The sequence below is a fragment of the Centruroides sculpturatus genome, unplaced genomic scaffold (assembly GCF_000671375.1).
Source record: "Centruroides sculpturatus isolate CEXI.00-Female unplaced genomic scaffold, Cexi_2.0 scaffold363, whole genome shotgun sequence".
Taxonomy (NCBI): domain Eukaryota; kingdom Metazoa; phylum Arthropoda; class Arachnida; order Scorpiones; family Buthidae; genus Centruroides; species Centruroides sculpturatus.
The window spans coordinates 91,137-104,033 of NW_019384701.1; the positions used below are offsets into that span (position 1 = coordinate 91,137).

The 12,897-nt window shown below is 27.4% G+C and overlaps 2 protein-coding genes across 2 annotated transcripts; both read right to left on the minus strand.

The window, feature by feature from the left end:
• Positions 1-6: 6 nt before the first annotated feature.
• LOC111627539 lies at positions 7-4,547 on the minus strand (the record flags this gene model as incomplete). The annotated part of the gene is made up of 7 exons (XM_023371137.1): positions 4,416-4,547; positions 3,404-4,300; positions 3,168-3,274; positions 1,139-1,229; positions 699-878; positions 240-627; positions 7-166 (listed from the first exon to the last, which is right to left on the minus strand). Coding segments are annotated over exons 1-7 (1,845 nt in total), but the record flags the coding sequence as incomplete, so codon positions are not given.
• A 1,222-nt stretch (positions 4,548-5,769) lies between these two features.
• On the minus strand, positions 5,770-10,821 carry LOC111627562. The gene is made up of 4 exons (XM_023371161.1): positions 10,297-10,821; positions 8,784-8,829; positions 8,655-8,709; positions 5,770-6,286 (listed from the first exon to the last, which is right to left on the minus strand). The coding sequence occupies exons 1-4, from the start codon at positions 10,670-10,672 to the stop codon at positions 5,954-5,956; spliced, it is 810 nt and encodes a 269-aa protein (XP_023226929.1). The 5' UTR covers positions 10,673-10,821; the 3' UTR covers positions 5,770-5,953.
• Between the last annotated feature and the right edge of the window lie 2,076 nt (positions 10,822-12,897).

Consider the following 12,897-nt stretch of genomic DNA (forward strand, 5'->3'; position numbering starts at 1 on the left):
TCTTTTTCTGTTTTCGTTAATATTTTCTTGCAAAAGTTTTGCCATGCGATCCTGATGCTCCGCATCAGCTTTTGCCTTTTTCCTTTGATTGCTCAAGATTTCTTGAGCCCATTCTGGTATCTTTCTTTTTTTCTTTATTTTTTCTTCTGTTTTATTGTTTGATAAACTGTAAACAACAAAGGATGTTATAATAAACATTATAAATAAAATCTTAATTATAAATGATATAAATTGCTCACCTAATTTCAGAAATTGTCTTGTTTTGTTCTTCTGTTTCATTTTCATTGTTTTGTTTTCTATTATCAGAAGAATTTACAAGCTCCGAAACCGGTACTATTGTTCCTGTATTTCCCAATATATCATTTAAAAGGTGAAAGTATGGCCAAGATATTCGACCTCTTCCTGTTGAATTATTGTTATCCATAATTTTTTTATAGGTTACACCTAGGTTACTCCACTTTTTTTGGATGTTTGCCCATGACACATTTAAACCTTTTTTTAAAAAAATATTAGATATATCTTTCCAAACTTCTATTTTTTTTTTGGTTGGTTTCTGGAAATCTAACATTTTTTCTCTATACGTTTCAATTAGTAGTAATATACAGGCATGTGTCCATACAAATTTTTCTGAAAATTTATTGAACAGTAATTATAGAATAATAATAACATTATACTAAATAATGAAAACTATATTATACCTTTCGAGTTTGCCTCATCTTTAGGAATTATTTCATTTCTTTCACTTAATCCTATATTATCAGAAAGTTGGTTGGAACTAAGATTTTCATGATTTGAACCTATTTCTTTATTTTCTTTATTATTATCTATACAATTCTGCATGTATGCAGAAAGAAAATTTGCATCTGAAGAACACATATCTATAATGAAAAAAAGTTTTTATTCTAGTACTGTACATAATAATCTAGAATAAAGTGAATAGTGAGACTTAATTAATTATAAAAAGTACTAGTTGTCTTCAAATTAACTATTTTATAATAAAAATAAACTAGAATCTGTGAAAGTCGTTCTTATTAACAGAGTATTAATTTACTTAAATTAACAGTAATTACATCCATTAAGTGTTTGAAATAAATTATTGTGGAAGTTATAAAAAAAGAAAGAAAAGTTAATATCTTACCATTAAAACTGTTAGCCTCTTGTTCACTCATTATTATAACAATTTTATGATTGTTATAATAAAATATGTTTTGACCAACACGAGCAGCCATCTTGTAAATCATACGAGACAAAAGCAATAACGTCGCTAGTAGAAGTTAGCGTAGATAAAAGAAGCTGACTGAACTAGCAAGAATTCTAGCGGTGGGAGGAGTCAAGCAGTAATTAGAAACGGGTTTAACGCAGCACAATTGGACTTAGTAAGATGGCCCTGACCGAACTACCAAGAATTCTATCGGTGGGAGGAGTCAAGCAGTAGTTAGAAACCAGTTCAACATTGCAGCATAACTAGACTGAGCAAGAATTCTGCGTTACTGAACACGGCCCTGTTTTCATGTGGGAATGGATTAAAACTTATATTGGACCTCTGTGTGATTTTGGAATTTCATTTGTTTGTTTGTTTTGCTAAGTTATGGCAAAGCAACACTTGGGTGATCTGCCTTAGGGATGCCTTCCAGGAGGTCTTTTTAAGGGTAACTGGCTCCTATTCAGGCATTACAGATATAGAGAAAACCTGGAAAACTCCACATGGCCAGTCTGTCCTGGCAAAGCATGAACCCATGACCAGACTCCCAGTGTTCAGGGAACAGAACTGCTTTTCCTATTGCTATTCATCTTTACTCCTGACAATACACAAGAACGATTCAAATGATCCAGATAAAATAGTTGTTTTTAAACACCAGAGAGTGCGCATCCAGTAAAAAATGCAAAGACAGGGTTGACAAAAATTATTGCAAAAATGCAAAGAATTCTTCACTTGTGTGTATAAGATGACCTAGGTTTTTGAAGCAGTGAAAAATGAATGAAAACCTCATCTTATATGTGAGTAAATGTGGTATATTTAATTACATTCTAATGTTACATCATCATAAAGTATTACTTGTATTTCTAATTATTTTGCTCTCTAATAGTATATGTTTAATATTAATAAATGTTCTATTCAATAAAAGTAATCTCACTTTTTCATACAATAATGATTTACATATCTATAGGAACAATTGCTGTTTCTTTATTGCCCATTTAATACTTTGTTATATTATACTGTGTAGTCCACAGTTTGTTTTAAAGACATGGAAATAGTTTTTATATTACAACTTTAATAATAATTATGTTATCAATACTATTATAACAAAATATATATGCTAATATTTCATAATTGTGAAATAGAAATGAATATGTAGAAACATTTGGGAAATCTGATGTAGGTTAGTTAACTTTTATCAATAGAATATGTTATAAATAGCACATATGTTAAACTAGTAAAAACATTAAATTTAATTAATGCTATATTATTTATGTACAGTTTTCATAAATATGACTATTACTATTACTATGTTACAAATGTCATGCTCAGCTGACACTGGTGCCAAGTGCTATGCTGGACTAAAGTCAAGGCATAGTTACCCAAACCTTAAGCTTCTGTGTTATTGGTATATGTGTCAAAATCTAGAAACTTTCTAACAATGTGACATGTGTTCAATATTACAGCTTTCTGTAGTGCCATGTACAGTAATACCTCGACTTATGCGAACCCAGAGTTACACGATTTTCAAATCTCGTCGATTCATCTTTTGTTTGAGCGCCATGCAACTCTTGATTACTCACTTCCCCCAACTATTCGCGCGGAATCGAAGCATAGCTACAATTTATTTTGTTATTTATTTCTGTGTTTGTTATATCTACGGAGATTTGAGAGACTCTATGTGGTGATTTCTTGTAATCGTGAATGAATCAAAAAACGAGACAAGATTAATTAATTAACCAGAACATTTATTAGCTTACATACATCCGACTTGGATTTTACACAAATTGCGAAATTATATCCCGACTTACGCAAATTTGACTTACGCGATTATCACTCGGTCCCACCTATCACGTAAGTTCGGGGTATTACTGTACATGTTTTTATTAAGGTTTAATGTTTCTAGACTTTTGTGTAGCCTATGTGGTATAACACTAGTAGGGGAGAGGACAACAGGTACAATAAATACCTTATCCATCCTCAACATCTGTTTTACTTCTTGAGTGAGCAGAGTGCATTTGTTGATTTTTTCAGTGTGAGCATTTTTTATGTTATTAGTGTTTGGAACATAAATGTCTATTATATAAGTGATTTTACTGCATTAGTCAATGGGAGTGATATCTGGTCTGTTGTGTTAAATTGTTTTATCTGTGATTATAACTCTNAAACTATTTTTTATTGTATAGTATTAAAAGATCTATTAATTAAGTTTTCTCCATCTATGGAATCTCCTCTTAAACAGTAATGCAAAATCTTGAGGAGGCACGATTTCTTCCATTGACGGAAGATATTCTTCCTCCATTCCCATGAGGATCCCTAATTCTTCTTCCTCCCCTATTTTATGCCCTAATTGTTTATGTAAAGTTTTTAATTCTTCTTCTTTCCAATACAATTCAGATTCACTTTTATCAATGGGTAGTTCATTGATAGGCGGACAGTCCGGAAACAGAAAGTTTCTAGGTTTGATCAGTTCTTGTTGTCTACTAGATTCCTTAGCAAGATAATTCATAGCAATTTCCACTTGTTCTAAAGGAATTCTTCCATTAATATTGGCTAGAAAACGGTATAAGTGTTCGAATATAACGAAAGGTATTCTAGCAGGACCACCTCTAGGATCATCCGTGAGGATTTCGCATATCATGATCATAGTATCGATCATGGTATTGTTAATCGACATGCAAGCCACAGCTAAAAATTCTAACCAATTAACTTCTTGTTGATCCACGTAACCCGATTTTTTCAAGACAAGCATTAAGTGTTCTTTCTGTAAACAGAAATCCATCCACTTTTTTTTCAAAGAATCAATTTTGACTTTCTTTTTATGGCCTAACTGCTTATGCAGCGTTTGTAATATCTCTCTACTCAAACCATAAGCAAGAGGAATTTTAATTTCAAATCTTTCTTTGACTGGCGGCAGATTACCCTCTGATAAAGCCTGAAAATATGCTTTAGACCAAAAAAGAAGATCGGGAGGTTGCGTTCGAATGGCTGCTTTGGTGAACTGTTTCATAATCTCTGACATGTCGGGCGGAATCTTGATCCGATCGGCAGAACATAACGGGCCTTCCGAATCGACGTCATACTTAGATAATTCTTCAGGTTCTAAATTTATAAATATTTCATATTTAATAACCCAAGAAATCAAATGTAATACATCATATTTAGTTGTTATAACGTGCAACTCCTTTAAAATCGATAAGTTAAAATGAAGATTTACCTTGACGCTGATCAGCTGACATTTCGATTTTTTAAAATTCAAAACAAAACTAATTTTACGAATGGCCAATAGAGGCGCTTTCATAATGTAATTTCATATTTGATGGATAAATCATTCATATATAAAATTCACGTTAATTAACGTTTATTACCACGAAAAATTATTATTATTTTTTGTAATAAACGGAATAAATTATTTAAATGAACAATAATTGAAATTTATTATTATATTAAATTCGTAAATAAATCGTTCTATAATTTTTTTTTAACCTATAAAGCATTAAAGCTTGACGGAAAATTTGCCCACCAACGGCCGAGTGGACTCTGTCTCCATTCGTAACGGCGGTGACCAGACCCAAAACACTGGGAGTTCGGTTGTGGGTTTGCGCCTCGATTGGACAGGCTGGCAGCTTGGATTTTTCCGGGTTTTCTCCTTGCAGATGACACCTAAATAGGGGCCAGCTTCCGAGAAGACTTTTATCCTGTCGGAAGGCATTCTATCTCCCTTTGTGTATCTTCCGGCCGTCTTCTATAAGGCCAGCTCTTCCGTCGCCTTGCGATCTATCTCCTCTCTTCTCTTCGGAGTAAAAGCGAATAGAAATAAACTCCTCTATGAACAAAAGGAAAGGACGGAAAATTTACAAATGAATTTTCATTCAGTTTTTATCTTAGGATTGCGAATTTAAAGCGAATGTTTTCGTTGGTCTTTTATCGAATAATACGGATAATTATATTGAAGTATTCCGGGCTTCTACATGAGAGTCGGAATTCGATTCTCATTCGGATGAATTTCCTCGCGTCGGAAGCTTTTGTTTTTGGGTATAAAATTAATGTATCAAAATAAACAATCAGATTCTTCTTCGTTTTCATTTCTCCTTCTCTTCCGGTTTTAAAATCTTTGACTGAAAAGGCTAGTCATTTAGCATCTCCTTCAAAGAATCTAATAGATTGTCGACAATGTCGTTTTCTAATGGATAAAGCGTTCTTCGCAAAACAATATAAGCCGAAAGCGATCACGCAATCAATATTTGATTAACAACACCAAAACATACCTATAGTCATGTTTCGTAAACATAAATATGTTTTTGGAGTGGACTTAAATGTATTTGTCAAAGAGAAAATTAATCGCATACAATAGTTAATTTACAGACATGAAGTTTATATTTTGTTAAAATTCACTTGCTGTTAAAAATATAATTTTAATTTTATACTATAAAACAGCATAAATGGACAACTGACAATTTTAGTCCTTGAAAAATTAAAGTTTTAGAATTAAAATTCAAGAACATTATTCAAAAGAATCATTCTTATAAGAACTCATTTTCAAATTATTTAATTCTTTCATGTAACATACAATAAATCATAAGAGTATTCTGGAAAAAATAAAATGAATTTTAGTACAAACTATTACTGAACTGTAAAGGCTTATAAATAAAACTAATTACAAAATTGAAATCCATGCAAAATTAAAAAATAAAAAATATATTTTTAAATTTTATAAAAATTTAGTCTTCAATTAGTCAGAAATTAAAATCACAGTTATTTCCATGGATGTAATTTATTATATTTTTCCATGTCTCTAGATTTAATTTTACTATCATATCTAATTGAATTAGAATAAATTGATTTAAGGTCTTTTACTGGATCATGATCCTCTTTCATAAACAATATTTTTTGTTTTTCTAAAGGCGTTTTTGTTGAAATGACACATGTTTTTCTAACAATTTTAGCAGTATTATTTTCCACTGTACTGGTGAGTTGCTCCAACGAATTTGTTTCACTCCAATTTGTAGAGTTTGGCTTGAGAAAAGGAATATTTACAATTTCTTTTGTGATTGGTTGAGAATATACATCAGGTTTCTCTGCTTGTAACTATAATTATATTAAAAATAAAAAATAATTAATATTTTATTCTTTACTAAAAACATGAAAAGTAAAAACATAAAATTTTAAAATCAAATTATATATAAAATGAATGTAAAATTTTTTATATTAAGTTAAAAAAAAAACAACAAAATGCTAATTCTCATAAATCCAATAAATATCTAATATATTGATTATGAAATTAACAATTATTTAGTGTTTAGTATAAAAGAATAAAATATAAGTAAAAGCATGTTAGAGGGAAATCCTCAATCAAACAAAAGACAAAGAGTTAATGCAAGATACAGAGATTTATGTTGTTCTGATAATAACTAAACAGTGCAATGAAATAAAATGATGTATAATTGAAATAGATAAAGTTCTGATTAAATAAATTTGTATTTCTATGGTATATCAAATTTCTTTTAGTTTTGATGGTTGTTTAGCCAATGTATCTAATCTACATGTCTGCTACTGTGTAAGATCTAAGCTCGGATTAAATTAAATTTCCAGAAATATTTTAGAGTATTCTAATCTCAATATGTTAGGCTTTGTCTCTCATCATTGGAACACCCATTTCATTGAGATCATAATTTCATCAAACTTTTGATGGATACATTAAAATAGCAATTTTAATGCTCAAAACTCCAGAAGAGAAAAAACAAAATATTTTTATTTTCTCATCAAAATTGAAGTGATCATTCAAACATTTAAAACTTATTTGGCATAAAATGCACCTCGGTCAGGATGGCCTTCAATGGCCATAACTGCTTTAATTCAAAATGATTAGCATAAAACAACATGAGAGATAGCAAACATCTTAAAAATATCCCAAACATCTGTTGTCAAACATTTGACTAGCCTTGGATACACTCCCCATTATGATGTTTGGGTTCCCCATCAATTAGATCAGTGGTTCCCAACCTTTTTTCATTAGCGTACCCCGTGACATGTCATATCTCTAGATTGTACCCCTCATTTAAGAAATTTAGTGAGTAACCGTATTGTTAATTTTACATATTGTAATTTTACATATTGTGATTGTTGCAAGGAACATTTTTTATCTAATAATTTTTTAATACTATTAGTTTGTGATACATAATATTATTTTTTCTGCCATAATAACAAACTTTTTTCTGTACCCCTAAACAACCTATCGCGTACCCCTAGGGGTACGCGTACCACAGGTTGGGAATCGCTGCNAAAAAAAAAAAAAAAAAAAAAAAAAAAAAAAAAAAAAAAAAAAAAAAAAAAAAAAAAAAAAAAAAAAAAAAAAAAAAAAAAAAAAAAAAAAAAAAAAAAAAAAAAAAAAAAAAAAAAAAAAAAAAAAAAAAAAAAAAAAAAAAAAAAAAAAAAAAAAAAAAAAAAAAAAAAAAAAAAAAAAAAAAAAAAAAAAAAAAAAAAAAAAAAAAAAAAAAAAAAAAAAAAAAAAAAAAAAAAAAAAAAAAAAAAAAAAAAAAAAAAAAAAAAAAAAAAAAAAAAAAAAAAAAAAAAAAAAAAAAAAAAAAAAAAAAAAAAAAAAAAAAAAAAAAAAAAAAAAAAAAAAAAAAAAAAAAAAAAAAAAAAAAAAAAAAAAAAAAAAAAAAAAAAAAAAAAAAAAAAAAAAAAAAAAAAAAAAAAAAAAAAAAAAAAAAAAAAAAAAAAAAAAAAAAAAAAAAAAAAAAAAAAAAAAAAAAAAAAAAAAAAAAAAAAAAAAAAAAAAAAAAAAAAAAAAAAAAAAAAAAAAAAAAAAAAAAAAAAAAAAAAAAAAAAAAAAAAAAAAAAAAAAAAAAAAAAAAAAAAAAAAAAAAAAAAAAAAAAAAAAAAAAAAAAAAAAAAAAAAAAAAAAAAAAAAAAAAAAAAAAAAAAAAAAAAAAAAAAAAAAAAAAAAAAAAAAAAAAAAAAAAAAAAAAAAAAAAAAAAAAAAAAAAAAAAAAAAAAAAAAAAAAAAAAAAAAAAAAAAAAAAAAAAAAAAAAAAAAAAAAAAAAAAAAAAAAAGGAACAAGCGCTGATATTATGGGTAGAAGATATGAACAATAAACGATTGCCTTTAAATAAAAGTGCAGTTAAACACAAAGCCTTAAAAATATTTGATTATTAAAACAAATGGGACCACCGTCGGCTGATGAAATAAGGTTTAAATTCGTGGCTAGCAATGGCTGGTTTGAAAAATTCAAAAAACGCCATTCAAACGTCAAGTTTTTCTCTTTTTAGAACCAAATCCCAGTTTTTGTATTAAGTTGGTGTCTCCTATAACGCGATTTCCCACAACGCGGTATTTTCAAGGAATGTATCTACCGCATTGTAGGAGGCCTACCTGTATTAGTCTTGATTATATGAATTTGATTTGAAATGACATTTTAAAAGTTTAAATTAGCATGGAAAAAGAAAACATTACCATTTGTATATAATAATTGTCTTTTTGTGAACTTTGTTGTTTCACATTTTCTTCACTGCAAAAGAAAAATTATTTAAATACATTAAAATAATATAAATAAACTATAGTTGAATAGTTAAATCCTTTTACCTTGATGTTTTACTATGTAACTGAATATAATCTGCTATTCTTTGATCTACAATAATGTTTTGCTTATTAGATTTTTGCTACAAGACATTAATAATAAAAACATTTCAATAATTTAACTATGTTTTTGCATGTACAGTAAATAAAACTCATTTTGTAAGATCCATAAAAAAATCAATTTATATTTCAAAAAATCTTATGAATATACCAGTATTTTAGTGTTGGATACAATTAAAAAATCACTAAAATAATGAATCTTAAAAAATTTTATTATGTTATTTTATTCAATTAAAATTAGTTTGCAATTTTTCAGAATATTCAAAATTGTTTTTATTGATTGGCTAATAACTGAATTATATATATGCACACAAACACACACAGTTTCTCTGGATTAACATTCTAATTTTAATTTTATAAGGTTAAAATGCATTAATAAAGGGCTGTCCATAAATTACATCAACATTGGAAAGGAGGAAGGGGGTTACAAGTTGGATAAGGGGAACGGGAAGAGTTGAACTTCAATGGATATCTGTTTTATTTCATTAGATTTTATACAGTTTATCCATTTTATTATTCATAAAGTGTAAAGATTTTGAGAAGGGGTTGAGTTTTGTTGGATGTCCAAAGAGGGGAGGGGATTAAGGAAACTCGGACAAACTGGACAAAGGGGAAGAGGGAGGTAAAAATTTCAAGACAAACGTGGATGTAATTTATGAACAGCCCTAATAAATTAAATTAATTAAAATTAACATAAAAATAAAATCAATTCCATATGAAAATTACAATACTGTTTGATTTTTGATTCTTTTGAATATGGTTGACTACCTGCATGTGTTCATGAATTGTTTTAATAAAATACTGTAATTAATTAAAATATTAAACATCAGTGTAATTCACAGTATACATAAATACTGTCATTGTACTGCATTGTGTTGAATTATTGTATTATATAGTATTGTACTGTATGTACAGTACACATATTAACTAATTGAAACATAGTAGATATACAATATGTACTACACTTATTTATGATCTTGGGAATCACATCCCATTATCACCATTATTTTTTATGCTCAATTTATGACCAATATGACTTACGACAGGAGTTCTGAAAGAGAATATCTTTATAAGTTGGACACTACTTGCATATAAAAAATAATACAGTATGTTAAATAATTTAATTATAAAAATATATAAATAAGAAAAGTCATTATTTAAATTTATTAATCTTTCTAAACATGAAAATTATTTTATAAGGTGATAGATAATCTAGTTAAATTAATTATTGTTACGATTTGATTAGGTTACAAATTAATATTTCATACTTAGAAGATTAATAAATCTATGTAATTAATAACTTTTCTCATTTAGATACTTGTATAACTTACTCAATATATTATTTTACTTGTAATCAGTGAAAATGCATCTTATTCCAATTAATATAGTTATTTTTGGCTTGGAACTTTATTTTAAGATTGAATAAGATAACCATAAAACAAAAAAATTAATAGCATACCTTCTTCATTAAACTGTTGAGAATTATAACAATCTTTGCACAGAATCACAGAAATTTTCTTTTTACATTCAGAACACATACTATGTAATATTTCAGCATATTTTTGGCAATTGGTACATTTCATATTTTCAATGAAATCTAGTGAATTAATTATTGGATTTTTTTCATTTGTAGAACAGCATTTATGTTGATCTCTATTCATATCAGAGTAAGTGCCTAAAATGTTTTGATACTGATGATAAGTTTTCTGTTCATTTATTGAGAATTTTTTATCCATTTCAGGGAATTTGCAAAAATCAGAATCATCATAAAGATTTAAAGTAAGTGGAGTTACAGTATAATCTTTATGTACTTTACATTGAGACTTAGAGTTCATTTCATTTGATGTAGGTTGATAAACAAAATCATCAGACAAACTTTTTATGTAATCAAAACATGATGCATTATTTCCATCAAAAGATGAAGGATCTTCTCCCTATAAAATTTTGAGATAAAATTTAGATTACCACTCCATAAAAATTAGAATATAAAAAAATATTAAGATGTATCAAATATTTAGTTAATAAAGTATGTATATACTAAGGGAAAAGCACTTAGTAATAATGCTGTATATATATATATATATATAGTTACTAGTTACTAGGTGCTCCGTCTCTGACCAACTTTGGCAGTCCAATCTCAACATTTCACATAACTTTGTGATAATCTTACCAGTGTTATAATTTATAATGAGTTTTAAACAATATTAGTTTTGTATTTACAAGGTATTAAAACAGTGGGACAAACTTTGGGAATGATTCCTCATGGGAAAATAAAGAAAAAAGCATATAAACATATGTTTGGAAATGAGCTTTTCAAGAAATCAAACCTCTTATGACCATGTCAGGTGCAAGACAGATTTTATTACTTAATCTTACATAACAAATGTCGAAAATACCTTCCATGTGTCTATGTATGTGTGAATCTACTAGAGCATAGGCTTCTGTGCTCTTTGGAGTTTCCAGGCCTCCTGTATATGGTGGTGCAGATATAAACAATGCATTACATAAGTATTTCTGCATTGTCAATGGGAGCAGCATACACTAAACTTATTTTGGTAAAAGATGAATGTGACATTCTTCCAAATAAGGTGTTTGATTGTTTAGACTATGTAGGTCATAAATGTCATAATAGAATTTGAGAACAAAGAAGAATTTCAAACAGAATTAGGAGATCTGAGAAAATTTTTGTAAAGAATGTTTTTTGAAATTACTGTAAGCCATTTCTTCCACTCTTACATAAAGTTAACAATAAATAAGCTTAAACTGTATCTATTTGTATTTATTATTCAATGTTTAAATAAGGAACAGATAATAACATCTGAATTTATAGTGAAAATATATCAATAGTTGATTCAATTCAATACAATATTGATTCATCTAAAAGTTACAATTTACTAAAAAAAATATGAACTATGCAATACCATACTAGATTGATGGATTGGGCATGATGTGACCTCTCATTCCTACTATTGGTTACCACTGTCACATGTCTTTCAATTCTTACTAAAGCAGCTATAACATCTTCCTAGCATATCATATAGCAGATAAAAATCCAAAAGATTCAGAGTGGGGAAACATGGAGGCCAACCCACCTTACCCAGTCTGCCTATTCACCTGTACATATATTATAGGTTTGACTTAGTTCAGGATGTGCATGTTGACAAAGTGAGCTGCTGTCACTTTAGTCAAAAATTAAATAAAAACATTAATAAGAGAGTTATATAATAAAATCCATCATCCACCTGACACTATCATAAAGCATTTGATTTCTCAAAAACTCCTCATTTCTAGACACATGTTTATATGTTTTTTTCTTTATTTTCCTGTAAAGAATCATCTACTGAAGTTTGTCCCACTATTTCAGAAACACTTCATATAAATAATATCGTTTAAAAAAATTAAATAATTAAAATTATTTATATTAAAATCTAATAAAAAATAATTAATGGTAGTAATACAAAACGAAAATGTCATTATTAAAATAATCTAGAACAAATTAAAAAATAGGTAGGTGGCACGTAATCATCCAATTAACATTATAACACAATATGAGACATTGGAGGTTGACCTTTGATATCTCATAGGACCTAAAATATTTGACTTTTTGAATTTCAGTTTTTCTCATAATATAATCAATATTTATGTTCATATGATTTCTGATCAACAGATTTCTGTTCATATGAACAGAAATATTAATTATATTATGAGAAAAACAGAAATATTGATTATATTATGCACTGTTTCATTTTTCTAAAAGAAGTTTGTTTCGACTGAAACATTTCATATTAATGAGTTAATAAGTCAGCTAGTCAATGTCATTAAGTGAGGGCAATATAGCTTTATTTAATTTTAATTTTATAAAGCTTTTATTTAAGCATTTACATTTATTGTAACTAAACTTTTAAAATATATGATAAAACAAAAACAATTTACAAAGATATCTTTTAGCCAAAACATTAATAACTTGAAATACAAGTAATTCAATCTGTATGTTAACTTATACTATTTATTTTCTGATAAAAAAATTTTGTTTAAATAACAAATTTTTATGCTAACATTT

Excerpts from the sequence above, each read along its gene's own strand:
- LOC111627562 (XM_023371161.1), bottom strand. The coding sequence starts at position 10,672 with ATGAACTCTAAGTCTCAATGTAAAGTACATAAAGATTATACTGTAACT. Across the intron at positions 8,830-10,296 it reads TCAACAGTTTAATGAAGAAG|ATCAAAGAATAGCAGATTAT; the intron begins GTATGCTATTAA and ends ACATTATTGTAG. Across the intron at positions 6,287-8,654 it reads ACAATTATTATATACAAATG|TTACAAGCAGAGAAACCTGA; the intron begins GTAATGTTTTCT and ends ATATAATTATAG.